The following is a 25,375-nucleotide window of genomic DNA, read 5'->3' on the forward strand; positions in this document are numbered from 1 at the left end:
CCTTACTGGACTGCAGACTTGGTTGAAACCACTTGACAGGTTAACATCTCTATCTTTTCTGGGTCATACTTTTCAGATGTGCTATCATCGGTATGGCACACTGCTTCAATTTGTGTCTCAGTCTGACTTTGAATTGATGTGTTTCCTGTTTTATTTTGTTCTCACGCCTAGTGTGGCTTGTCGTTTTGTACTCCCTGCTCTCGTGTGTTTTTACCTTCTGTTTGATATGACTGCCCTGCCCTAATTAGTCCTGTTCACCAGCCTGGACTCTTCACACCTTTTGTTCAGTTCTCACGCTAACTCTGCAGCATGTAGTCTGACAGTTTGTTCCTTTACAGTTCACTGGGTTTGTTCCCTTTGCTTTACAATCTTTGTTTAATTTAGATTCTCATAAGCGTTTCATCAAGTCACTAAAAAGCTCACATTTTAGCATCTGTCTACCTGATCAGCTTATTTGCATTTAGGCCCAGTTTGAGCGCTAAAAGTTAACATTTTATACTGCTGTTATTTTTGTTGCCACTGAGCTTTCAAAAGCTGTGCAAACAAGGAGCTAACAGCTGTTTGTGTATCATCAGTGACACATGCACGTAAGCTAGGCATGGATTCATGGACAGTGTGAGAAGGTCCCCTGACTCTATAAAGTGGCATTAAAAAAGTACTCTAATTTGCATAAAACCGTCTGTTACTGTAGCTTTGGTCGCTGTCAAAACAAAGAGCATAGCCTGCTTTTTTGCATAATGTGTACTGGCAGTGCCCCTGGCTTCTGCAAGTGGCCTTTTGCACTGAAGCAGCAAAAGAAGAGAGCATCTCTGTTAAGCCCTGGTTTAAACAGTGAGCTTTGGATTGTAAAGGTTACTGATTTCTTTTTTCAAACGGTTACAGGAATCAATCCTCGAACATTATTTGCAGTGCACTGTGTGTGCCTAATGCTGTGTATTTTTCATTTGTGCAGTTAACACTCGAATTGTCTTGTATTGAGCGTAGCAAAGAGAAAATACCTACAGTCCTACTTTTTTGTACATTGTTTCTTTGCAACAAAACCAGCAAGTCTATTTCCTTGTATGTGAAAACTTACTCGACAATAAACAGATTCTGAGTCTGACTCAGTTCTGATGAAGTCATTGATATTCATGCTAGAATTTACGACAGAGCCAGATGAAATCCATCAATCTGAGACAAAGATGAGTCACCACATCAAGCCGTGTCTAAGAAAAGAAACATACGACTAAAAATAAATCCAATAAATTAAATTTACTTGGAGAAAAAAATGATTATTCAGAAACCATTAAGCACTTTTGATTTCACAGGAGAGAGGGAGAAAAGAAGATGAGAAGTGTATCAAAAGATGTCTGGTTGTTAAAATAAAAGGCACCTGAGGACAGCCTGATCGATAGAAGATCTCTGATCAATGTACTTCCAGGAACAGGCTGCAGTGAGGATACCTGGACCAGCAGTATAATGAGTCATGGCCTGTATTGATGGAGTCTGAGAGCTCCGTTTGATTCAGGCTCTAGGGCTGTTTCTGCTGAACCTTCACACATCTGCTCCACTGCTTTTATTGATTATAAATCTCTGTAGTCGGTAAGCAAGAGTACAGATTCAGGAGTGTTTCAGACAGAGTCCACCCCATGGAGACTGAACCTCTAACAGCTACAGTTGACCTCTGACCTCTCAGTGATATGATGCTGAGCAAGCTTTGTAAACGGCTATTGATTCATACAAATTCATACCCAGGAATGAGCTCACAGGGGAGGAAGTTCTGTAAGGTTTCAAAAAGACGTGTTGCGTTTGAACGCTTCATGAACAACCTCTGCTGTAACAATGATTTGCAACCTCAGGGGAGCCGCTTCAATTACCAGGAAACATGGTGGAGCAGCTCAACTAATTTATGATTTGATCAATGAGTGTTCTTTAATTAACAGATTCTGCTGAAATGACTGGACTGTAATTGTTTTTCTGTGAAAATATCATGCAAAAGTAAGCAAAAAGTAAGTTATTGATTTTTTTGAAGCAAAAAGCTTCAAGTAACGAACTTAGAGATCCAGCAGTTAGCTTAAAGTAATGAATAAAGCTACTTTAGTGAAAAGTACTTCAGTTAAAGGTTAAGTTATTGTTTGCTTAGCCTGGCTTATACTTCTACTTGACTCTACCATGTAGCTACCCTGTGGCATACATCATATGGAGCGTTACAAACTTGCCTAAACGCTAATCTGCAGTGCAATTTCACTTCTCTGCTCTCCATTATCGCCTGTTCCCAGTTCTGCTACGTTCTCTGCTTGTTTGCACACAGAACCATGGCAAGTTGGAGCTGAAACATTGTTGAGCAGCAGTCGCTCAAACTGTAATTTCTGTAAAGAAGACAAGGGAGGATACATCAGAGGAGATGGAGTACATGGCTGCTGAATTCATCAAGCTGGTGATACCAGAGATGTTGGATTTGCAGTAAATATGATGCTACCCAGCAGACCGATCACAGGGCTTGCAGTTGCATTGTTTAACGCATTGTTACATTTTTTAAGAGGTGCACGTCAAGCTACATATGAAGGCTTCTGCATAGGAACTGGGCTTCACACACACAAAGATTCAGTGCAAAGTTATAAAACAGGCTTTACAAATCCTCAGAGGAACTTATGGTTTTCATCAAGTTTGGCGCCCGCTGTTAACCAAACAGTACCTCTCATCTCTTTGCTGATTTGGTCCTTTATTTCTGTAAGCAGTGTTTTTAAACAGATAATGTCATCCTTCTTTCTTTAAACAGTCAAACATATCACTTATCAATGATCTTTGCTATGTGAAATGGATAAAATGGCTGTGGCAGGTAACCACTTAGTAATGCTGGGCGTATCCATTCTGTGGTATCGATATATCGATACTTAGACGCTACTCATTTGAGTATCGATTAATCTAATAAGATAGCAATAATAATTAATAAATGCAAAACAAAAGTGCATGTGTCACTTCTTACTCTTATAGGGTAACTTACTCCAACGTTTTGTACTGACAGCAGAGGAGGCTGCATCACCTGTATCGGTATTGGTATCGGGTATCGAATAAATTGCCAAAAAGGTAATCGGTATCGTATCGAATCACCACCACTTAGCCCTCCAACTACTCTGTGGCAGCAGTTTCCGGTGTTACAACAACAATAAATACATGATTAATCATGCTGCTGATGGTTTATTTACTTTTGTAGGCTGTAAAGAGGCATCTGCATAATTTCCAATCTGTTTAAATAACCAGCTTAAAACTTCTCACAGGAGGGGAATATGACACTGTATACCACCATAGACAACGATACAGTTTAGCCTGACATCTTACATCCAATAAACTGTGTTCATAGCTTATATGAGTTATCAATATGTTGAGATTATTTCTAATACAGCACCTTGTGGACAAGTAAAAAGAACAACCATGCAGACACAGAGGTATCACAGCTTCTCTAAAAGAGGTTTTCATTATCTTTAGTTGTTGAGGCAGAAGTTTTTGCTGGATTAGCATATTTGGCTGCAGGCCACTACCTAAATGTTTCCTTACATCCTTACTTCAACTTCTACAGATTGATGGGCGCTTACTGCTGCTGTGCCAGCGCTGTGTCCTGAAAGAATGTCACTGACCAACTATCACGTCACTTTGGGGGAGGACAAAGACAAAGCAGCTCTGGCTGGAGATCACTGAGTTTGTTGAAGTGGATAAATGTTTGAAGCTCCAGCTTGTGCTCTTGAAGGATGCATGCAGGTTTGACCAAACCAACCTTGATACTGACGATATGACTGTATGAAATACCTTCAAAATATCTGTCTTGTTCCATCACGATATTTCATCATTAACTCATTCAAATTGTGTGAAAAAAGTAAATGAAAGGAGGCGCTTCTATCTGTTAATGCAACCAGAATAAGTACTTTATACTGTCACACACACATTTGAACCACACTCACACAGTTTGGTTTTGGGACACTGATGGTAATCACACCTTCATTTCTGGAAGCTGTCTCACTTAAAAGCTCTGATGTGACATAATTTGTGCATGTGGAGCAATGTGGCAAGCCAGCTGATCACCTTTCTGCAAGCTTTGTCTTTGTGTGTGTGTGTGTGTGTGTGTGTGTGTGTGTGTGTGTGTGTTTGTGTGTGTGTGTGCGTGTGTGCGTGTTTGCGTGTGTTATTAAAGTATAAAGTGCTTATTCCTGCTCTGTCAGACACGGAGCTGCTCTTATGAATCGAGCAACTGTGTTGTTTATTCTCTAAACCTTTAAGAAGATTGGTGTCGTTTAGGCTGAGTGTGTCCATTTCCTGCGTGTGCGTGCGTGTGTGTGTGGCTGCGTGTGTGTATTAGGCACGTGAGGTTTGCATTTTGTCATCTGCTGTAGGCTATTCATGCATACACGTGAGGATATGGGCTCTGTGAGTTAGAAGGGGCGGGCGAGGGACATAAGAGTAAATGGATGAAAAGAAGAGAGAGAGATGGTGGAAGGAAATAAAAGAAAAAAGATGTAGTGATAGACACTCGGAGGATAAAAAGAGAAAACAAAGAGCGGGAGAGAAAGTAATTAGTGGAAAGAGGGAGACAGATGTTGTAGAAAATAAACAGGGAGGAGAAAAAGAGACATATGGACAGAAAAAGAAAGAGAGAGCGAGGAAATGTGGAGAGAGGGTGGAGGAGAAGAGAACAGCAGCTCATGCTCCAGTGGAGGTTAAGTCATGCGAGCGGCGCTGCAGCTTTCTCTTCAGGCTGAGCAGCTCACGCCTGGACATAACGAACTGTCTTTAACCGCATCACCTGCCACCTCGCACAAACACGCACCTACAAACATTCTCAGACACACACTTGTTCTGTGACAGACATAAAGGTACACATGTAGAAACACTAAAGTTCACACTAACAGATGTTCTCAGGACTTTTTCCAGATGTATCAGTTACTGCATCCATCACACTGAACTCCTGAGACAGTTATCGGTTTTCAATCAGAGGGGCTTTAGGCAGGTTACAAAAACATTACAACCTGACTTCTTCTGTGTGTTTTAAGTAATTTCACCAACATTTGTAACTTAAACATTTTCAGATAAAGGAATTTGGTTAGCTGATGAGCTAAAGTAAGGTGCAGTCAAGTTTTAGCCCCTCCAATCTCGCCAAAGAGACAATGAGCTACAATAGGGACACATTTATCAAACTGGAACTGTTGCTTTACCATCTCTTTCTCTTTTCATTGTCTTTTTGTTATTGAGAGGAGAAAACATCTGTGGATAATATGGCTCCCATTTAAGTCTGAAGAATGGTCAACACTGATGGATGCCCTAACAAGACAAGGCTAGCAGCTACTCAGCTTGCAGTCCCTCCTTATGTGCAATGCTTTAAATCAAGATGCACCATATTTGTGTTCATGACAGACACGTTTGCATTTAGTAGCTTTTGCAGGTTCAAGCAGTGGATGCATTCATTTGGAAGTGAAGGAGACTTTGGTGGTAACTCTACTTCAGATGGAAATCATGTAAGCAGAGAACACTAGAGGAATCCTGACCGACAGCTCAGCTTGCAGCCCCTTCTTAAGTCTTATTCAAGAGAAACAAAACTAAAATAAAACTGGACATTTAATGATAAACTGCTGACTTTGATGCTGTACACACTTTTAATCATTAGGTCAGTTTGTTCAGGAGAAAGAGGAGACCTGTAGCTGTAACTTTGCTCTCAGTGAAAGTGTTATTTAACACTGAGTGGTCATTTTGAACATTTCATAAAGTTTATTGACTGCCATGCTGTTGCTCCATGTTATCTGCACAGGGAGATCTCACATGTCATACTGGTAGCTGTTTACATCCCCCCTCTGCAAACCCGACTACGGAGTCCAACTTTCTCAATGCTGCCATAGCCAGACTCCAGACAGACCACCAGAGTGCCCTCTTCCTGATCTCCAGGGACTCCAACCATGTAGTTATTTTCTACATAGCTTATTATTGTATTTGTATAACTTATTGTGTATGGAGCAAAAATGACTGAATTTCCCCCAGTGGGATAAATAAAGTATTTCTGATTCTGATCTCTCTGTATTCACTGACCAAGCTCAAAAAAGCGCAGGAATCAGACTGACAAAATGTGAGTTGACTCAGGGTCTTCCTGACCGATGACTCAGTCAGTTTTAAGAGGGCAGCCCTGGAGAACATGCAGTCATGCACACATGCATGCACTCACACTGACAGTCATGCACATGCATATCAAACCTCGAAACTTGCTTCCCGAAATATACAAACAGAGTCGCTGTCATTCAAATCAAAACAGATTGAGCTTCAACAAAGAATCAAAGCTCCTGTGAGGGAATCTGGTTTGCATTGATTTTGGCGACCCTGTTGGACAAAGCAAAACAATCTACCTCTTGCGCTTAATGACAAAATATATAATCAGTTTTTACATCTACCCTGTTTACCCTACCTAATCTTGACCCTGATGGTTGTTTGCTTTTATAGGTTTAACAGAGGTATCAGTGTTAATTCTCTCACGGGAGCTTTGAGGAAAACAACATGCTGTCATTGAAACAACACTGCATGCAAGCTACTGTAAGTTTCATGTGGAAGATCAACAAGTTGTTTCCAGTTGGGTGAAAACTTTGTCAAGGAATGTGGATATACACACGGATTGGAGGGTTTTAGAGCGATCAAGTCTCCTCCTGGATGAAAATTGCTCACAAGCTTTCCCTGAGTCCATGCAAACACTGAAATTCAAAGCACCTCTGTTATTTCCAAAGACGTCTTAGAGCCTTGTGTTTGTGTTTCCTCTGGCTCTGCTTTCAGTTTGTATGGATACTGTTAGATTTGTGGGACCACATGATATGGGTTCCTGCTAATGTGCAGACAGTCATTTAAAGTTGGACTTTGACCAAACATGCAAGAGAAGGGCTGTCACCGTACCAGATTTTCACCTCAAAATGATAACAACTTCATTGTTCACCTCGTCTTTGGCAAAATACTTTGAATACGAGCACATGGAGGTGGAGCGAATGTCTGTTACTGCAAACCGACTACATCAACTATTTCTACTGTGAAGAATTCTGCAGGATGATGGAGGCAAAGGTGGCTGAACGGGTTGCTTGGTCAGGTTACCCCATTTGCTATCACTGTTGTTCCACTCCTCCTGCTGACTGGAGTGTCCACAAACATCCTGTCTTTATTATGAAATCCAAAAACACTCCCTAACTGGAGAGGAAACTTTTTTGGGATGCAGGTAGAGTACCTCACTTTTGTCTGTCATCTCATCCATTTTTATTTTTGGAGTTGGAGCAGCCACACACTGTGATACAGGCTAGCTAGCTTGCTGGTTAGTTAGTCTTCTTCTTCTGCTGCTGCTAATGCTTCTTCTTTGTCTTCCCCACACTTTATGAAAGGCAGCTACTAGAGTAAAGAACCACTAGCTTGCCTCTTATTCTTTTTAAATGACAGTTATCTTCAATAGCAGTGTGTTGTGACAGCCCTAAATCAAATTTGAGAAGCTGAAACCAAGACATTTTTGGGTGAAAAGTTACTTCACTAGCTATCAAGATCATGATTTGTCTCCTACTTTAGACGACTCAGCTAATCGTCTGAGCAGTCAACAAATAATTCTCTCATTGAAAGGCAGTGAGGGGTTAATCTTGGTGTACAGCCTGCATGAGGGGTCTCTGTGTGGATTCATCTTGAACACTTTCTGCATGCACTTGAAAAGTCAAAAATCAAACACTAATGTGAAAGTTGTAGCTGTAAAAAAGAAGAGATCAGGTGTTGACTCACCTGTGTAGTTGCTCGTAGTTTTCTGAACTGGTTTATCTGTCTTGTTTTCAGACTGTGCTCCTGTCAGTGCTTCTGTCTGCACCTCTGTCTGTACTTCTGCAGGCGCCTCTGTGGGCACCTGGGCTACGGTCTGCAGGTCCGGCTGTAGCTGTATTGTGGTGCCGGGTGTCGAGTCCTGCAGCAGCGACGTGGCTGCGATGCTCTGCAGGTCCTGAGGGCTCCGAGTGGATCCTTTCACCAGGACCACAGCACAGAGCAACGGGCACAGCAGCATCCATCGAGTGGAGGGTCCTGCTTTCAAAGACATGGGGACAGGTGATGAAGAAGAGTTCTGCAGAAGAACAGGGGATTCACAACTTCATGGTCAGGTGCTTTGACTTGACCAGGGTCTCAGTGTGAGGTAGACAGAAAGTTTGGTGCTTCCTTCTCTACTTCTTCTGTCTTCCTCCTCTGACTTCTCCTTTGGTCTTGATTCTTCTTATCAATCCTCTTACTCTTCCTCTCCCCTCCTTACTCCCTAGGCAGCGAGAGGAAATCCCCCTCTATATTTCCACTCATGATGCTGTAAGAAGGTATGAAAGAGAGAGACAGAAAATAAAAGAGTGTGTATGTTGGTAGATCCAGCTGTAAGCTGCCTGCTCTCCGCTCACATGCTGTTGTTTTCTCTCTGGCACTCTCCTCTCCTCTCCTCTCTGTCCCTCAGCTCGCTGACTCGTGCTCTCACTGCTCGGTCCGCTGCTCTCACTCTCTCTCTCTCTCTCTCTCTCCATCTCTCTCTCTCTCTCTCCCTCCCTCTCTCTCTCTCTCTTCCTCTCTCTCTCTCTCTCCCTCTCTCTCTCCCTCTCCCTCTCTGATCTCCAGCTGGGCTGACTGAGCTCTTGCATAACAGTAACTCATTCGCTGAGCTGTGCTGAGCTGTAACTCATGCAGCCTTAAGTCCTGATATTCCTGGTTGCTGCTCTTTCCCTCTCTGCCCCTCTCATCGGGCTTCCCTCTCGCTCTGCAGTCATTGAACGAACAATTGAAGGTGTTTTTACTGAAATTATATCAATCAAAGAATACAAACAGTAGTGTTGAATATAAATGATCACTTGCTATGTTTTCAGTAATGAACTGGAATACTTCCTACAACCCTTTAGACACCATAGGATGCTTGGATGCTTGTTCATGCCCCATGCATTTTTGCATGAAGTACAAACATGCATACTTGATTGTCATGCAGGCTGTGTTGATTTTTGTAACCCTATGGACAAAGCAGAAAGTCTCCTCCAAGCTGCAACCTCTGCTGTTGAAAATGAAACCATGCAGAATTGTAAAACACGCATTTCCTCTAGTGTCCGCTTGAGGCTGGCTCGAATAGCCAAAGAAACCCTGTCAGAGCATAAATAACAATGCAGCTTGACAGCAGAATTCAACTTGTTAACAACCTGGAACAACAACTGAATGAAGGGGTAATTTTTATTAACTCATCTGTTTTGATTTCATCAACTAAGAGTGAAGTTTACTGAGGGGCGTGGCTGATTTGTCTGACAGGTGGGCACATTGTAGCTGTTTGCTAGTTGGTTGTGCTACGGCCTCAACTCCACCCCTTTGTTGGTTTCTAGATTAGTGGAGGGTTAGTCAGGGTCAGCATTTCTAAAGTGACCGCCTTAGAAAACAATAGGTGATGTCACATGTGTAATTTTTACCCATAAGCCCTATACATTTTCCTGCCTATGAACCAGCTGCTGACAACATATACAGGTGGCAACATAGGCTGTAAATAAAAATTGATGCCATAAATGTTCGCTGACTGGATGCAGTATAGGTCATAAACCCCACATCCTTACATTAACAGATGGAATGTAGGTCAAGCTATAAAATCAAAAACACATCAAATAACTTCTTTCAACTGTGGTTTCAGTCATTACAGTTGATTGATGTTAGTGTCCCATTGAAAGTTAGTCCCTTTCTGGAGTCCCTGAGCTCCCTTGTCTTGTAGGTTCCTCTGAGCTGCCGTAGACGTCCTCCTGCTGTGGACGTTTCAGACTCCAGCTGATATGGACGTGCTCTACTCCAGCGGCAACAGCTTCTACTACTCGTCTCATCACCGCTCCCTCTATCTCTTACTCTCCTCTATCCCTCTTCCCAGACCCAACTCGGTCGAGACAGATGGCTGTCTAACATGAGTTTGGTCCCGTTCGAGGTTTCCGCCTGTTAAAAGGAAGTTTGTCCTCGCCAATGTAACTAGCTAAATACTGCGAGGTGCAATGCTCATGGTGGATTAAGGTGGGGTCAGACTGAGTCTTATCCTGTCTTGGTGTTGGGTCTCTGTTCATAATTTGACATAGAGTGGTCTAGACCTGCTCTGTTTGTAAAAGTGCCTTGAGATAACATTTGTTGTGATTTGATTGATTGATTGATTGATTGATTGATTGATTGATTGATTGATTGATTGATTGATTGATTGATTGATTGATTGATTGATTGATTGAAGTGTTTGATTTTCTGAGAAGTTCAGGCAATTTGATTTTGCAAATAGTAGACGTGATGTCATGATTGACTTACTTTGATGGGTGTGAGGCCTGCAATGCAACCAGCCCAGTCACTTAACTGCAACAGTGCAATATGTCAGCAATTCACAGTCAAGTTAATACAGTGACCTGTTGTGAAGTTTTTACAAGGTGATCTGGACTTTTTCATCTTCATTCAACTCTTCTTCCTTTCTGTCATACACCTCCAAACAAACATTAGGCAACTTTTAACACAGTTGCTGTTCTCACTATTGCTTATTGTTTGAGTTACTTTGCAGTGATCAGCAGCTTAGAGATGATCTCACCAGCCTGAGGACCGGATGTAGCTCCACTTTTCCTTATCAAACAAGGTTGGGGTCCAGTAGCTCCTCAGGCTGTTCTCACACCTGTGCCCGCTCGCTAACTGTCATTGTTTCCTCACTCTAAATACCAGACTGAGACGTGCGTGGTCAGGTTGCTCCTGGAGTCACTCTTGCTGTTGAGAATGATTCACTATTGTTATGGGGTTTTGACCAATCAGAATCAAGCATTGTACACAGCTGGGCATTGGCTCCTGTTGAATCTTACATTTTCTGATACTTGCAAGTCTGTGAACCTGAAAACTTTGCTCATTCTGATTTTGCAGGTGAGCTCAAATCCAGTTTCAGGGCTTTTTTGCACTTAAACCTTGCAGCATTAACTTAGCGTGTAAGTGAGGCTTTTATTCTGCAAGGCCAACTATGCCCATTGAGTAAGCAAACACATGTCAGTTGTAGTGTGACAACTATTTGCAGTATCTGCAATGATATCTACTTCTCCAAGTCTGACTGCACCGAGGCCTTAAAGCACAATGACAGCACCTCCGACTCTATCATAGTTTGGGTTTAAATCAGATCCAGATCACATCAATGAGTTACGGGTTAGAAGGAGAATCAGTAGAATAGATCAGGATTTCTATCCTCACAACAAAGCTTTGCTGATCTTAATAAGTACAACATGAAAGTTTCTGAATCTCCTGTGTTTTCACTTTTCATCCGTGCTTTGAAAAAACGTGACTACCTTCCTATCTTTCCATGTGTCTCTGAGTGCTCACACCACCAGAGTGTGTGTGTGAGCACGTGGGCATCCATCCTCACGTAGGACTTTATGTGTCACAGGTGGATGCTCAGGTGTAATGTGATGACCCTGATAGCTCCTGTTGATAACCCTTTAGCCTGAAAGTCCACACAAAGGTATGAATAATTGATGCATCTCAGACCAAAAATAGGAGAAAGAGATGGAGAGAGATCAGAAAAAAAAGAAAGGGGGAGAGAGTGAGGGAGGAGCGGGAGGGGAAAGTGATGACATGAGAGCAGGAGGAAAACAATCAAAGAGAAGAAGGAAAGACAGCACGATATTGGAAAGACAGATGGAGTGTGATCTGACGCTTTTAGATGGCTTTCTATCAAATGTTTGGATTGTAAATGGAGACAAGGTGCTGCAAACTGCATTATTTACAGCCACAGATTTGGTAAAGTGGACACAGGAAAGGCTTCAAAGGACACATCCAATATCTAATTTTTAAGCCAGCAAATTTTAGTTACACTGGGGAAGGTTTTATGGTATAAATATATCAATCCAAACGGGAATTGCTCCAACAGAAGAGGTGTTTTCAGGTGTCAGGTTTTTCTTGGGAGCCAAGAAAAGCTCTTAATGTCGAGGAAATCAGAGCTTGAAATAACAGAGCAAATAACAACTTACTGGCACTCATGAATTTGCAATATGGGGGGTTAAAAAATACTAGTCCGAACACAGCTCCTGCACGGCTTTTAGCCCCTCTAAGTTAGCTGTTTTGGTTTATTAGCAGACTTTACTATATTCTGACTTGTGTTGATCATAGACTGTAAATAAAAATGGACAGTGTTGCTCCGCCTCTTCCCGTTGTACGGTTCTGAAGCCAAAAAATCCCTCTCCTGGGTGCAGCCATTGTGCAGCCAGAGCCTGTGAAGCCACTGTAACAAGCTCTACCCTACAGCGTGACGTCACAAGACACTGTGTGTCCTCTGAAGTTTCACTCCACGATGGCTGTGAATCAAAGGAAACCCGGAAGTAAAACCCCGTTTTTTGAACTCTAATAACTAACGAAGAAGAAACTTTTCAGAAAAAAGAGGCCTTGAACACAAAACACTCAAATACTAACTACATATCACCACAGCATACGGATGTGAGAAACATTCGTACGACGTGTATTTATTTTTTAAAGTTTGACTGATTCTGCGACTGTTGTTTGTGACCAGTACAACTTTACAAGATGATCCACGTTCCTCATTTCAGTGCAGGCATTACTTAACATAAAGATTAATCATAGCCTGTAATTATGACTTCTTTTTCATGAAACTACAACTCCATTCTTGTAAGATCCCAACTTAATTATTGTACATTTAAAACCTCAATAACATTTATTTACCACTTGTTGTAATTGTATGACTTTTATCTTGTAAATTTTTAATAATTGTGTCTGTGAAATTTACAACACCATTCTCATAACATTACTGCTTAATTCCTGTGAATGTATGACTTTTTTCACAGAAGTTAAAACTTTTCCTCTCTTACGACTCTATTCCTGTAATATAATGACTTATTCTGGAAATCTCAAATCTTTTTTTCTTAAATATGGCCCTTTTCTCTGTTGAAAACTTGCTTATGTATTCCTCTTCTTTCTTTTAACTAAGATAACTATGACAGAAGTCCAGGAAAACAGTAAATGTATTATTTATTAAACATTCTTTAAGCCAATCTGCTATTTCTGTGTGTACACATAGAGAGCATCTGTTTTATACACTGGATGAAATGCAATCCAGTTTCTATGAATTTGAATTAACGTGCATTAAATAAACTCTGTTCTCAATACTGACCTCACTGATGATTGATCCTGATCAAAAACCACATCATGTGTGATGTGCTTGTTATATCTAAATGAGCACTCTGACTGGTCAGAGACGTGCTTTGATTTAAACTTCCTGTAAAAGAAGTGAACTGATGGGACATTGTTCTGTTCCTTCTCTGCTGTAATTGATATTTCATGTTTTCTCCTGTTTTTTTATTCACACGTATATACAGTTATTTGACATTCACTGCTTCCAACATACTCATCTATTTATAATGTGAAATGCATCGGCCTCATGAGGACGTTCTTACTGCAGTTATGATGCAGCTCAATGACGCACAGTAGAAATTAATGTTGTTTCATTGGCGTTCATATAAGTTTAACCAAAAGCCTGACGATAACCTCGACCAATGTTTACTTCCCATTTTCCAAAAGGTCTCCTTAAAGTAAACAATCAATAATATATCATTTTCTTAATATGCTACTTGCAGCCTTTTTCAATATCAATAAATAATGGACACATTAATTATGAAGCATACACTATGTGTAACTAGAACAAACAAATGAGATGATCACTGAGCAGACAATCAGCCTCCGCTCTGCGTGTTACACCGTGTTCAATCATATCTGCTGGCTTTATTTACCACTTCAGACAGAGAGAGAGAGAGACAGAGAGATGGAGAGAGATAGAGAGAGAGAGAGAGAGAGAGAGAGAGAGAGAGAGAGAGAGAGAGAGAGAGAGAGAGAGAGAGAGAGAGAGAGAGAGAGAAGAGGCTGAAAAGAAACAAAAGGGTCTGATGCTGACAGATGTCCGTCATGTGATCACACCTTGAAGATGACAGTGTTCATCTGCAGGACAGTGTGTGTGTGTGTGTGTGTGTGTGTGTGTGTGTGTGTGTGTGTGTGTGTGTGTGTGTGTGTGTGTGTGTGTGTGTGTGTGTGTGTGTGTGTGTGTGTGGTAATGTGTGGATCGCACTTGTGAGGAGGATTATGAGGATTAAGAAAGCAGCCGGGGAGATATGGATGAGACGGATAATATTCACGTCACTCTGCTCTTTGTAAAACTGTAATGTGGAGCCGAGGATTATCTAACAAAGAAGTCTCTTGAGGAAAACACCTGGCTAAGGATATGTTCTGACAAAGATAAGATCATGAGTCTGATAGAAACTTATCAAAGCACTAAAAGTAGTTAAACTGATGCAAGAAAAAATAACAGCAGTTTAGAGGGATAGTTATTGGGACAGCTGTTGTCAGAAGGATGAGCCACAGCATGTAAAAAGCTGTACTGCTAACATGTTAGCAAAGCATTGCCTATTATACATTCTAAAGAATAAAGAGCAAATGAAAAACGTTACTCATCCTTAAGCTTTTCTGCCAAGTGATGGATTTATTTGAGTCATTCACTTCATAAAACATAGACGTAGTCTTTGTGATGTTGCCCACTTCTTTTCTGAATGGACATTTTGAAGTCCAAAGATGTTGGTCGCCATCCAAGACTGTTTAATAATGGATGTAGTAACTGTGACATCACCCATCTGTTCCTGAGCGCTGTTTTGAAGCCAATCGTCAGTGGGAGCGATATTGTTCATGCTGAACACAACCAAATTTTGTGTGACGTAAAGAGGCGGGGTTTGAGCCTCCTAGCCAAAAGCTATGTGTTCCCGCCTGTCAATCAAGTCAGTTATGTCCTTATTTGGGTAAAACTCATAATCTTAATATCTTCTGAACTGTCGCGGTAGAAAAAAATTCAACCTCCGTACAGTGTGCAAAGAGGGATTGGCTATGCAGACCCAAGCCGTTTTTTGAACCAGGCTGTAAACATGTTTATTTCTGCTGTAAAGATCGTCTTCTTTGAATGGGTGTGTATGTGGTTTCCGGTCTTTCTGCAGCCAGCCTCAAGTGAATGTGAATGAATTGCAGTTAATAACACTTCCGCATGGGCTTCATATTTTGAGACTGGAGGTTGTCGCTTGGTCGCCCAATTGGAAATGCTGACTCAACCTAACTCGAGATCAACCTAAACACAAGCAAAGAGGTGGAGCTGAGGTGGGAAACAGCTACAACATGCTCACCTGTCCATCAACTCAGCCGTGCCCCTAACTCTTAGCCTTGTTAAAACAAAATGAATGTGTTATAAAAAAAAAAGAAAACATGAAGTGTAAATAAACAAATATATGAACTGCATACCAAAAAAAGTATGGAATGAGGCTTTAAACCAGTTTAATATTGTTGTAAAGTTGGGATTTTTAACATAGGACCTAATTGGGATTCCTTTATGTTTGGTGGCAGCTTCAAGTGGACACTTGAGGAATTGCATTTTTTGTACTTCAGCATTGGCTTCAATTTTCAACACTTCAGGGCCCATATGCACGTCCAGCCATTACACAAACGGGACCATTAGTCTTAAAGTACCGTTATGGAACGGCCCATTTGGCCGTAGCGTTAGCCGCATGCACGACTGGAAATAATTGGCCAATTAACTAATTGCGCCATGAAAGTGAGGCTGGTGCAAAACGTCATGTCCAGGGAACCTCCTGGAAAACCCCTATCCAACAAATTCAAATTGCACATTCCTACTACGCATAAACAACGATAAACATGGCGAGAGGTATCAGTGTGACTGAGAGAAGATCAAGAAAAAACTATGTTTCAGAGGAAGAAGAAATGGACATTTTATTACAAGAATATAGAATGAACAAACAGCTGTTATCAGCAAGTCAATCATCAAAGATAACAAACAAGGAGAAAGAGAAAGTTTGGCTTAAGATCTTGAACTGGGTAACACATAAGCACGATGTCCTCCATCCTTTAAACAGCCTAACAGGTGTGGTAATCCTGCCGTTAGCACCTGTAATGGTGGGGTCTACCTCCATTAAATGTAATGCTTTGTTTGGGCGTTAACCTGGCTCATGCAGACCGCCAATCCATTTTTTTTTCACCATTAGTACAAACGACCCGTTTTCATCGCTAATGGCTGGACGTGCATACGGGCCCAGGTTGTTGCTTTATTTGTGTCTTAAGTGCTAAATGATCCAAGATCCAGTTGTTGGTGACTCTAAATTGCCCATAGCGTGCAGCACACCTCTCACTCAATGTCAGCTTGGTTCTCTTCTACCCTCTCCCCCATGATGACTCTTAACAGTAAAAGCAGTGTGAAGATTGATGGACTGACACCTTTGCCTGTTATAATTACTTTGGCCTCTTTCTATGTGTTGCTGTGTAATTATAAGCTTGTGCATCAAAGCATTCATGGTTTTGCTGACAACATCTGCGCTGGCTGGAGATATAGTTCATATCAGCAGAGTTGTAAATAATGAAAAGCTGTACAGAGCCGAGGGGAGTCTTTTATATCATTAAGCAGAGCTTTAACAGCATCTCCTGTAAAATTACAATACTCTTACATGTAGATACTAACATGTAAGACAAACTTATTGCTGGTTCTGCTGTAGTTGCAGCAGATTTGTATTTAGAGATGATGCAGAGGATATTATAAGCTTTTTTTTAATACAGAGAAAAATGGATTAGCCAGGGGAACAATTAACAGCTACTTCTGTATTCTGGGGTCCAAAATGATTTCCACTGAATTCAAGTTCTGATCCCTGGAAAAAAAAAAAAATGGGGACACTGCTGCATCAAAAAGACAGACAGCACTCGCTTCTGAGCTTATCAGCCAGACATAGAAAACACAGGCTCATTGTGCTGTGATGAATAAAAAATAAGAGACGTGCATGTACAGTGTAGTTACTTTGAAGAGTATTACGCAGAAGAACAAGTCTATCTGTCTCTGTAGACACACATGAACACATAGACACTTACACACACTGAGGCAGCAGCAATCTGCAGTTCTGTCACTATCAAACTAATCCCTAATGCGACATCTTCGAGCACATTAAATACTGTTATATAATACAAAAACACAGAACACAAACATGCACGTGCCCTCACACACACTTAGCCCTCTGTCAGTTTGTGTTCACTTTTTTGTCTGCCTCTGTCTTTGCTGCTCTGTGTTTCAACTCCAATGCACAGAGAAACACATCCACAGTGGTCTCTCTGCAGCCTTTTATATTTGCACATGTTAATCTGTGTTAGTGTGTTTCTTATACATATAAATATACTCTTGTACATATAAACTCTTTGTTTGTGAGAATGTGTGTGTGTGTTTGTGCATTGGGTGTGTGGATCACAGCACTATAGAAATCCAATAATCAGCGCTAAGTAAGGACGTGCCGGTCACACAGGTAGACGTGCCGGTCACACAGGACAGAGGGGCTTTAACTGTCTCTGTCACCTGAGTTTAAGTAATCTATGGCAACAATTCAAACCATGCAGATCTGGAGAAATCCTGGTGACGAATCAGAGGGTAATGAGGCCCGACTGAGCCAGACGCCGCTCTGATTGGACCTTAGTTTGATATTGGATTCCCTGGAAGGCTTAACTGTGTTTACTCGGCTGACACTTTGATTATATTTTACTTAAGGTCTTAATCCTGTTTAAGCTGTTTGCAGTGAAATATTCTCTCAAAATATATCCATACCTAATCCCTCTATTTACATTCATAAAAATGTTGAATCTCACTTATTTCTGTTTGTAGTCCAAGTATCAACCAACCCCTTAAATATCAGCAGACTTTGGTGTATGCAGAACAAACTGTCCATAAAGAGAGCAAAGCAGGCCAAACATTATCCATTCATGTTGACATCCTGATTACCACTGGCTGTAGTCTGAGCATGATTCATTTAGCCCTATAAACAGATATCTACTTGCAAGTGAAGCAAGAGATCGAGTCTGGATCCAAAATTTAAACTTGAGCAACAAATCTGCTTGACACAGTGTCCTGAGAGCCATTCAATATTTAGATTTACTGACTTCCTGGGGTGCATCAGAATGATTCAACAAACTCAACAACAAAGCATCACGATGTTGTTAACACCCTTTAATTAGAATTAAATCAGAAGAAGACCTGTTTCTTTATTGGGTTTGTACTGCCAATTAATCCTCCTATTCTGTTGCGGGTCAAACTGACCCTTTTAAAAGTCTATTGTAAGCAATATATGTCTTCCAAACCAGCTAAATACAGCATCAAAATCTGGGCAGCATGTGACAGAAGAGGTGTCGTGCTAATTTATCAACATCACTTCATAAAAAAATGTTTTTCAAAATGTAAAATAAAATAAAATAAAATAAAATAAAATAAAATAAAATAAATTCTATGTCATGTAAAACTATTGTATTTATATTTAGGGCTTTCCAGTGTACATTTAAAAAAGTTTTAACATTAATTTTAATGAAATACAAGTGAGTTCTCCTCATTGAACCATGATCTGTGAGAATTAAAGAACACTAATGGACGAAATCTTGATTTAAATGGTTAGTAATGGAGTTAAAAATAAGATACAAAAAAATGTTTATTGGGATTTTTTGGGGATCCGACACTTTTGTATAATTGAACATGCCCTGGGTCAAATTGACCCAGGAACATTATTGCTGTTCTTGAAAAACGAACATAACAAGAGGGTTAAAGTCTCTGTGTAACTTATTATTCACAGTGAAACTGAGACTCACCAGAAACAGGTGACCAGATTGTACGGGAAGGGATGTAAACACAGACATTACAGTGTTTATGCAAACATACCTGGAGGGCTGAGTTTCACTTTGTTTTTGATCCGAACATTGTTACTTCTTAAGTTGTCACTTAGACTGTAGGTTAAGAAAGTACTGGAAGTTGTCACTAACTGCTGCTTCACCTTTGAGCCTGAAAAGTTGACTGTCATTCCCCGGAGCAGCATCAGACAATAGATTCAAAAGATTAATCCATACCTATTCTATTTCTATATAAGTAACAGTAATCTGCTGACACAAAAATACACATTGAACCTGACATTTTTATGACTAACAGTAAACATGGGATCAGCTGAGATTGGCTGTATCCGATTTGTTATTAAAAAAGGTCTCTGTAAGGTGACAAATCCACCTACAATTATCATTCAAGTCTGTGTTTACCTTCTCTGTTCAAGCCTTCATCCCACACACTGCTTCTTTAAATGCTGAATGTTAGGATAATACAAAAAAAATTGTAGGATTGACCCAGTTAGCACTACATGCAGACCCAGAAAGAAGACTGCCTCAGCTAGAGACTAGTTAGGCAGAGGGGACTCCAGGGGTTTAAGAAGCAGATAATCAGGAGGAGCTGTTGTCTCTATCAACTTGGCTTATACAGAGTATAATTAATCTTAAAATCTTGTGATTTTAGCTTCAAATGACAATAAGTCTGTTTTGCAAGTTGAAGTGTTAACTCATTTTTAAAGGGGTTTAATGGTGAGCTGGTGTGCACAAAGTCAGACATTTAGAGGCTTTAACATCCATGCACGACTGTGTTCAGTCAATACATACTTCTACCTTATCACGTTTAGTTCATGAATTGAAATCTGAATCTGCAGTCATGCACAGACATGATAAGATTTAGTTTGCTTTGTCTCAGATTTTGGAACATACCTTTGTGTTACTTTGGGTCCAATTGCACTAAATTGTCATCAAAACTAAGAATCCATTTTCACTTTTATTTGATGCAGAAAACTGAATCTTTCTTTAAATCTGGGCCAACTGGACGCTGCACGCTGCACACGTCCAGTTGGCTAAATCACTCGGCGAGAGTAAGATTAAGATCCAGAGGTTGGCAGCTGTTGCTGCAAGATCCTGGTGGGATGTGTCACCAAAGGGCTCTGAGTTGAGTACTGACATCGCCCTAATCACTTATCTATAAACGCTTAAATCACAGATTCTGAAGTGATGAATTCAAAATAAGCAATGTCATTATTTTAGAACAGAGCAGAACATAAGTTATTGCCATTTTTACCGGTATGTATGTGAATTTGTGTGCATTGGCTTTGAAATAGAGGAGTAAAACATAAATAAGAAGTGCACAAAATGTAAACACTATAAAATTGCATTTTGTATTTTGTATCAAAGGTATTAATCAGTAAGGGAGACCCTGTATACAGCAACACAAATTTGGACCCACATTTTAAAGAATCTTGCACATTTATTTATCGCTCATGAAAATGTATCACCTGTATTATTGCTCTTTAAAAATGTTGCACATTTCTGAAATTATTTGATTATTGCATATTCGGTTATTGCACAATTTTTTGTTGATTATTGTTTGCATTACAGACTGAAAAAAAATATTTTTCATGCAGATACTAAGGAATGATTTCACACTCATCACTCTGGATGTTTCTGTTTTAGTATGACTTTTCCCCATCAGCTGATCTAAGGCCTCCTCCTCTCTGGACCTGTCTGCTTTCCGCTCTTGCAGCCACAACATTATTACACTAACAGTAAACAGATCTCAGAGTCTTACAGCAGCACAGTGTGGGGTCCTTCAGACTGAAAGAAACGTGATTAAAATCATGTTTCTCATATATCCAACATTTGCTAAATGTGTTTTCTTGTTTGTGAGTTTTCAGGCTTCTGGTCCTGATTCTTCCTTCTACAGACCACATCTGACCCCAGGGAGGTAACGCAGGGGTCAAACAAGAGGTAGGGGATTTGATGGTCAGGGATCATGACCTGAAGGATCCTGGGACAGCTGGGGGATAATCTCCCTAACAAACCACTGCTGGAGAGTCCTCGAGGCGTGGTCCTGCAAGGAAGTTGTGTGTGGAAAATCACGTGCTGTGTAGATAAATATGTCTACACGGCACGTCTCAGGTTTTTGGAATTTTGATTCCATGGTTTTACATCAGTCCTGTGCCTCCTCAACAGATTTAAAGATCATTACAGAGTAAGTGAGAAAAGGGCACAAAGTCTACAGGCTGCTCTCACGACAGGTAAGAGAGTTCTACACTGGGACAGACATTAACTGGGGGAATTATTGTAGCTGGTAACAGTCTGGTGTGAGGCCAGGGTTTTCCTCCTGAGCCTATGTTGTTTTTTATTTATTTTTTAAAAACACATTATGATAAACAAAACCACCTTCCTACTTTACGGTGACTGCTGCCTTCTGAGCCATTTCTTCAGCCAACAACTTTTTGCTCAAACCAGTGCCTTACAACAACTCCAAAATCCCTGTTTTGATAGAATTACAAGATGTAAATCTACGGTTGGCATTTGATAGTGCTGAGTCTGCAATGAGCCGCATTGGTCTCAATTATCTCAGATTTCAAATTTACTGCAGTTTGTGTTGTTAAAAGTGAACATCACAGGCGACTGCACAAATGAGATGAAGTCATCACTCTGGGATATAAGTGTTTATCATGTATACAGAGACATAAATGCCCAGGTTCCCCTGTGTGCATGTAAACATAATATAAAGCTCATAACCAGGACACTCAAATCCATGTAAACACAGTCACTGAAGATGCAGCCTTTTTCATTTCCAAAGCAAATATTTACCATTAGTTATATTTTGACTGTTACAAGTATAATGTTATAAATAGGAAATTTTGCATTAAATACTGCAGACACATGGACACGACGAAATCACCAAAATCATCGGCCGGTGTTTTGGTTTTAACTGCGACCCTGTTGACTGCCGACTTTCAGCCAGATGCATCCCTCATAAACGTCTTTAGACGATCATTAAATATCTGATGAGGATACTGAATCTTAAAAATCCCTCTGTGTTTCAACTGCTGTGTAAACTCCACAAACACTGACACGTTCAGCTGAAGGTCTCCAGTTTACAGGGTCACTTTTAAAACTGTAACACCGGCAGAGACGCATTCACGCTGGGCTGAGAGAAGACTACTGTTACAAGCTGCTAAATCAAGAGAATCACAGCTTCTTCTTTTGAAAAGTACACACACATACAAAAAAGATAGAACAAATAAAAACTAATGAAAGAAAGAGAAATCAAGTGAATCACAGATGTGTGTGATGTTATTGTCGACGGCTGGCGGAATAAAAACACTGCGGTTAATCTACCAATGAGACATGTTCAGCATTGCAGGCCCTGCCCCCTGAAAGTCCTGGGACCTTTGAAAAGTACTACCCCCCTAGCAGGGGCTTTTAGGGGGGAGATTATCTACCCCTGAACTAAATTTTGACCCTGAGTCCACTGGTTGAAACACATGTAGTTCAAGGGTGAAGTCCCTAGTTCCTCTGGTCGAAAAACAAAAAGAGATAAAGTCCCTTACAGGAGCTTTAAGCTTTCTAACTATGACTGTATATTGAATGAATGTAGATATAAATGTGAATACTCTATTGCTTTGATTTTCTTCTATTTTCACTTCTTGTAACGTACTTTACTGTATACTTATTTTCATCTTCTGATTTGTATAAGAAGTGAGTAACGTTATGTAAAATCTGAAACTATAAAAATCTAAATCAAAATGGAAATAATTTTGTTGTAGCCTCAAAATGCTGCTCTCCCATCTCTGAGATAAAGTGTGAAAGATTATTGATCTGTGAGGAGAAAACTGGGCCACTTCAGCAGCTGGAGACAGAAGAGTAAAATGACAGGGGATGAAAGAAATCAAAGAAGTTATCGGACGTCAAAGGTTTTCCACTTCCACTTTAAATTTCTCTGGTTTCCACACGTGCAGATTATCACTCATCTGCCCAGACTAAAACATGGAACTACTTATAAATCTGCACTCCGAGGATTTAAGTGTAGATCCGAGCTTTGGGTGACTCACTGCAGCTTTAACACTAATTTAGGAGGCTAGCAGCAGCAGAGGCAGATTAGAAATAAGCAGCGGGACGAGATAAACATGCAGTGACACTGTGTGTGGCAGGGAGACTTTAGGACCCCTGGAGCTCGTCTGATCTTAGGTTTGATCCCACACTGTGGGACCTGGCTGCATTTAGAGTTGATAACTGCTATAATAAGAAAGTGATTAGTCTGAATCAAAGCCATGAAAGGGTGGTGAGAGTGCAGCAGGTTAATGGCATAGAATGTTTCAATTCCTAAACTCTATTTTTTTACATTTACCATGAATATTAATCATTTAATTGCTGGGAGTACGGTGGCTGACAGGGGCGACTGTGCAAAAAGGGCTCAAATAATTTACAATCCGAGAAACATGCTGCAAATTTAAAAACACGTGCAAGAGTCTAAAATAATGCAACAGGCCTGGAGCACTTCCACTGTGATATGCAGATTGGGTTTTTGACTTTTTATTTGCAGTGTGTGTGCTGTTAGGGCAGTTGCTGTGGCGTTTTGCAGCACTTTTACCATTTGTAGTAATTCTCTGTTGTTGCATTTGTTTTGCATGTATTTAAAATGAACATGGTTTCTGAATTTGCACCATTTTCCTAACAGAGATTATTTGATTGTTACTGTTCAACTGCCCTCTCCTCTAGACAACGCCAAGGAAAAGTGGATTTACACAGTTTGAATTCACCAACAATGAACAGTAAATGATTTAACTCTTTTAAAATGTAAAACAGTATAAGATACACCAACATATAATTCTGCTCTGGCTTCTGTTAGGGCTGATGGATGAAGAATTGAAAGTGCTGTGTAGTTGGCAAACACACACTTATATGGATTTAGATTTGTGTGTGTGTGTGTGTGTGTGTGTGTGTGTGTGTGTGTGTGTGTGTGTGTGTGTGTGTGTGTGTGTGTGTGTGTGTGTGTGTGCTTGTGATTTATGTGATTTTGGATGTGATCCCTAATCTGGGGTTAGAGGTCGCTGCAATCTGGCACAACTTTTAGTATTTACAGTCCCGGTCATTGGCTGAGCTGATATTCTTAAGCAGCACTCTTTTCTACCAGTAACACCAGAGATGACTGACAATATGGTAAAAAAAACAAAAACAGAATAAAGTAGAAGTCCTGTTATTGAAATTAAAATAAATAAATAGCTAAATAAATAAACTAGAATGAAAAAAACAGCAAATTAATCCCTGATTTTTCTAACTGAATGGCAGGCAGTGAAAAAGTATAGTTTGATGTATTTAACTCAAACGTGTCAACAGTGGTGGACAGTAACACATTAAAGTTCTGTACTTAAGTACATTTTTTGAGTATCTGTACTTTACTTGAGTATTATTTTTTGGGGGAACTTACTACTTTTACTCCACAACATTTGAAAGACAAGTATCATACTTTTGACTCCACTACATTTCTATCAGTGCTCTAGTTACTCACTACTTTTGCTTTGAAGTCAGCTGATTATTTTTTGTTTCTGAGATCAGATCCTAAAGACCGTAAACTGTTAGTGTGCTTGTGTTTGGTTTGTCTCAATGGTGTAATCAATGGTGTAGGCGTAGAGCAAATGCAGAGCATTGTTATTCAGATCAGTGCGTTCATTACGTCGTGGTGATGATGGCTACGGCCGAGAAGGATGATGATTCTCTTCCTGAGCCCCACGGCCATATTTTAAACCCACGTTTGAGGTTTTTAAGTAAAGAATAATTAGTATTCTTGTAAATCTCTGATCTGTTTACCACACAAACTTCATCACAGGTCAATGAACATTTGAAACTTGTCTGTGCTTGTAGTAACTTAGTTTATATTTCATGGTAGACTTTTTAGATATGAAATCATGTTTTCTAGATAAACAGAACGGAGCAGAATGTACACCCTGCATTCTTGACTGACCTCATGCTTTGTGAAAATACATTTTGAGATATTTAAAAAATTACTTTGAATACTTCGGTATTTTTAAAAGGAAGTACTTCAGGACTTTAACTCAAGTAATAATTTTACCGAGCTACTTTCACTTGTATTGGAGTAATATTTGACAAAGAGGAGCTATACTTTGACTGAAGAACTGAAGCCATGTACTTTGTCCACCACTGCATGTAAGTGTAACATTTTGGATATAAAATACCAAACAGGTTGACTCAGCTCTACGTCACTCTTTATGGAGGTGTTCATCGCCATCTTGTGGTCACAAGGTGGTATTGCAACTTCAGCTTTTTACCTTCTTGCACATTGGTTCACAAATATTAAGTGTATTTTATTAATTCAAAATTATTTTGCAATACTTTTAATTCAAGTCTACATGGCTGTAAGTGCTGTCATAACTGCATTTATATAAAAAGTGCAGGGTGAGGTAATGAGGGGCAATTAATGGAATAGACTTAGTAGAAATAGAATTGAATATTGATGAGTATGTTTAAATTTGTGTTTAATCACCTGAATATAAAAATCTTTTTGTTTTTGTTGACTAAGAATGAGCCTTTACATATCTACACCAGGACGGTTTTTTTTTGGAAAGTGCCCCAGGCTGAAAGTTGAAAATGAGCACAATAGATAAGAACCTCCATGTCTGGAGCAATTTCCAATTTCTCTGTTCTTGAGATGTATAGAAGA

The 25,375-nt window shown here is 40.1% G+C and overlaps 1 protein-coding gene across 2 annotated transcripts in view; it reads right to left on the reverse strand.

The window, feature by feature from the left end:
• The window catches only part of zgc:162331 (uncharacterized protein LOC793007 homolog), a 51,831-nt gene that overhangs the window by 21,495 nt on the left and 4,961 nt on the right, over positions 1–25,375 (reverse strand). For both annotated transcript variants that reach the window (XM_034673184.1, XM_034673185.1), the window contains one exon: positions 7,750–8,311. In XM_034673184.1, coding sequence (XP_034529075.1) covers positions 7,750–8,056 — 307 coding nt within the window. In that variant the 5' untranslated portion in view covers positions 8,057–8,311. The remainder of the gene's footprint in view (positions 1–7,749; positions 8,312–25,375) is intronic.

This window comes from Notolabrus celidotus, chromosome 21 (genome assembly GCF_009762535.1).
Source record: "Notolabrus celidotus isolate fNotCel1 chromosome 21, fNotCel1.pri, whole genome shotgun sequence".
Taxonomy (NCBI): domain Eukaryota; kingdom Metazoa; phylum Chordata; class Actinopteri; order Labriformes; family Labridae; genus Notolabrus; species Notolabrus celidotus.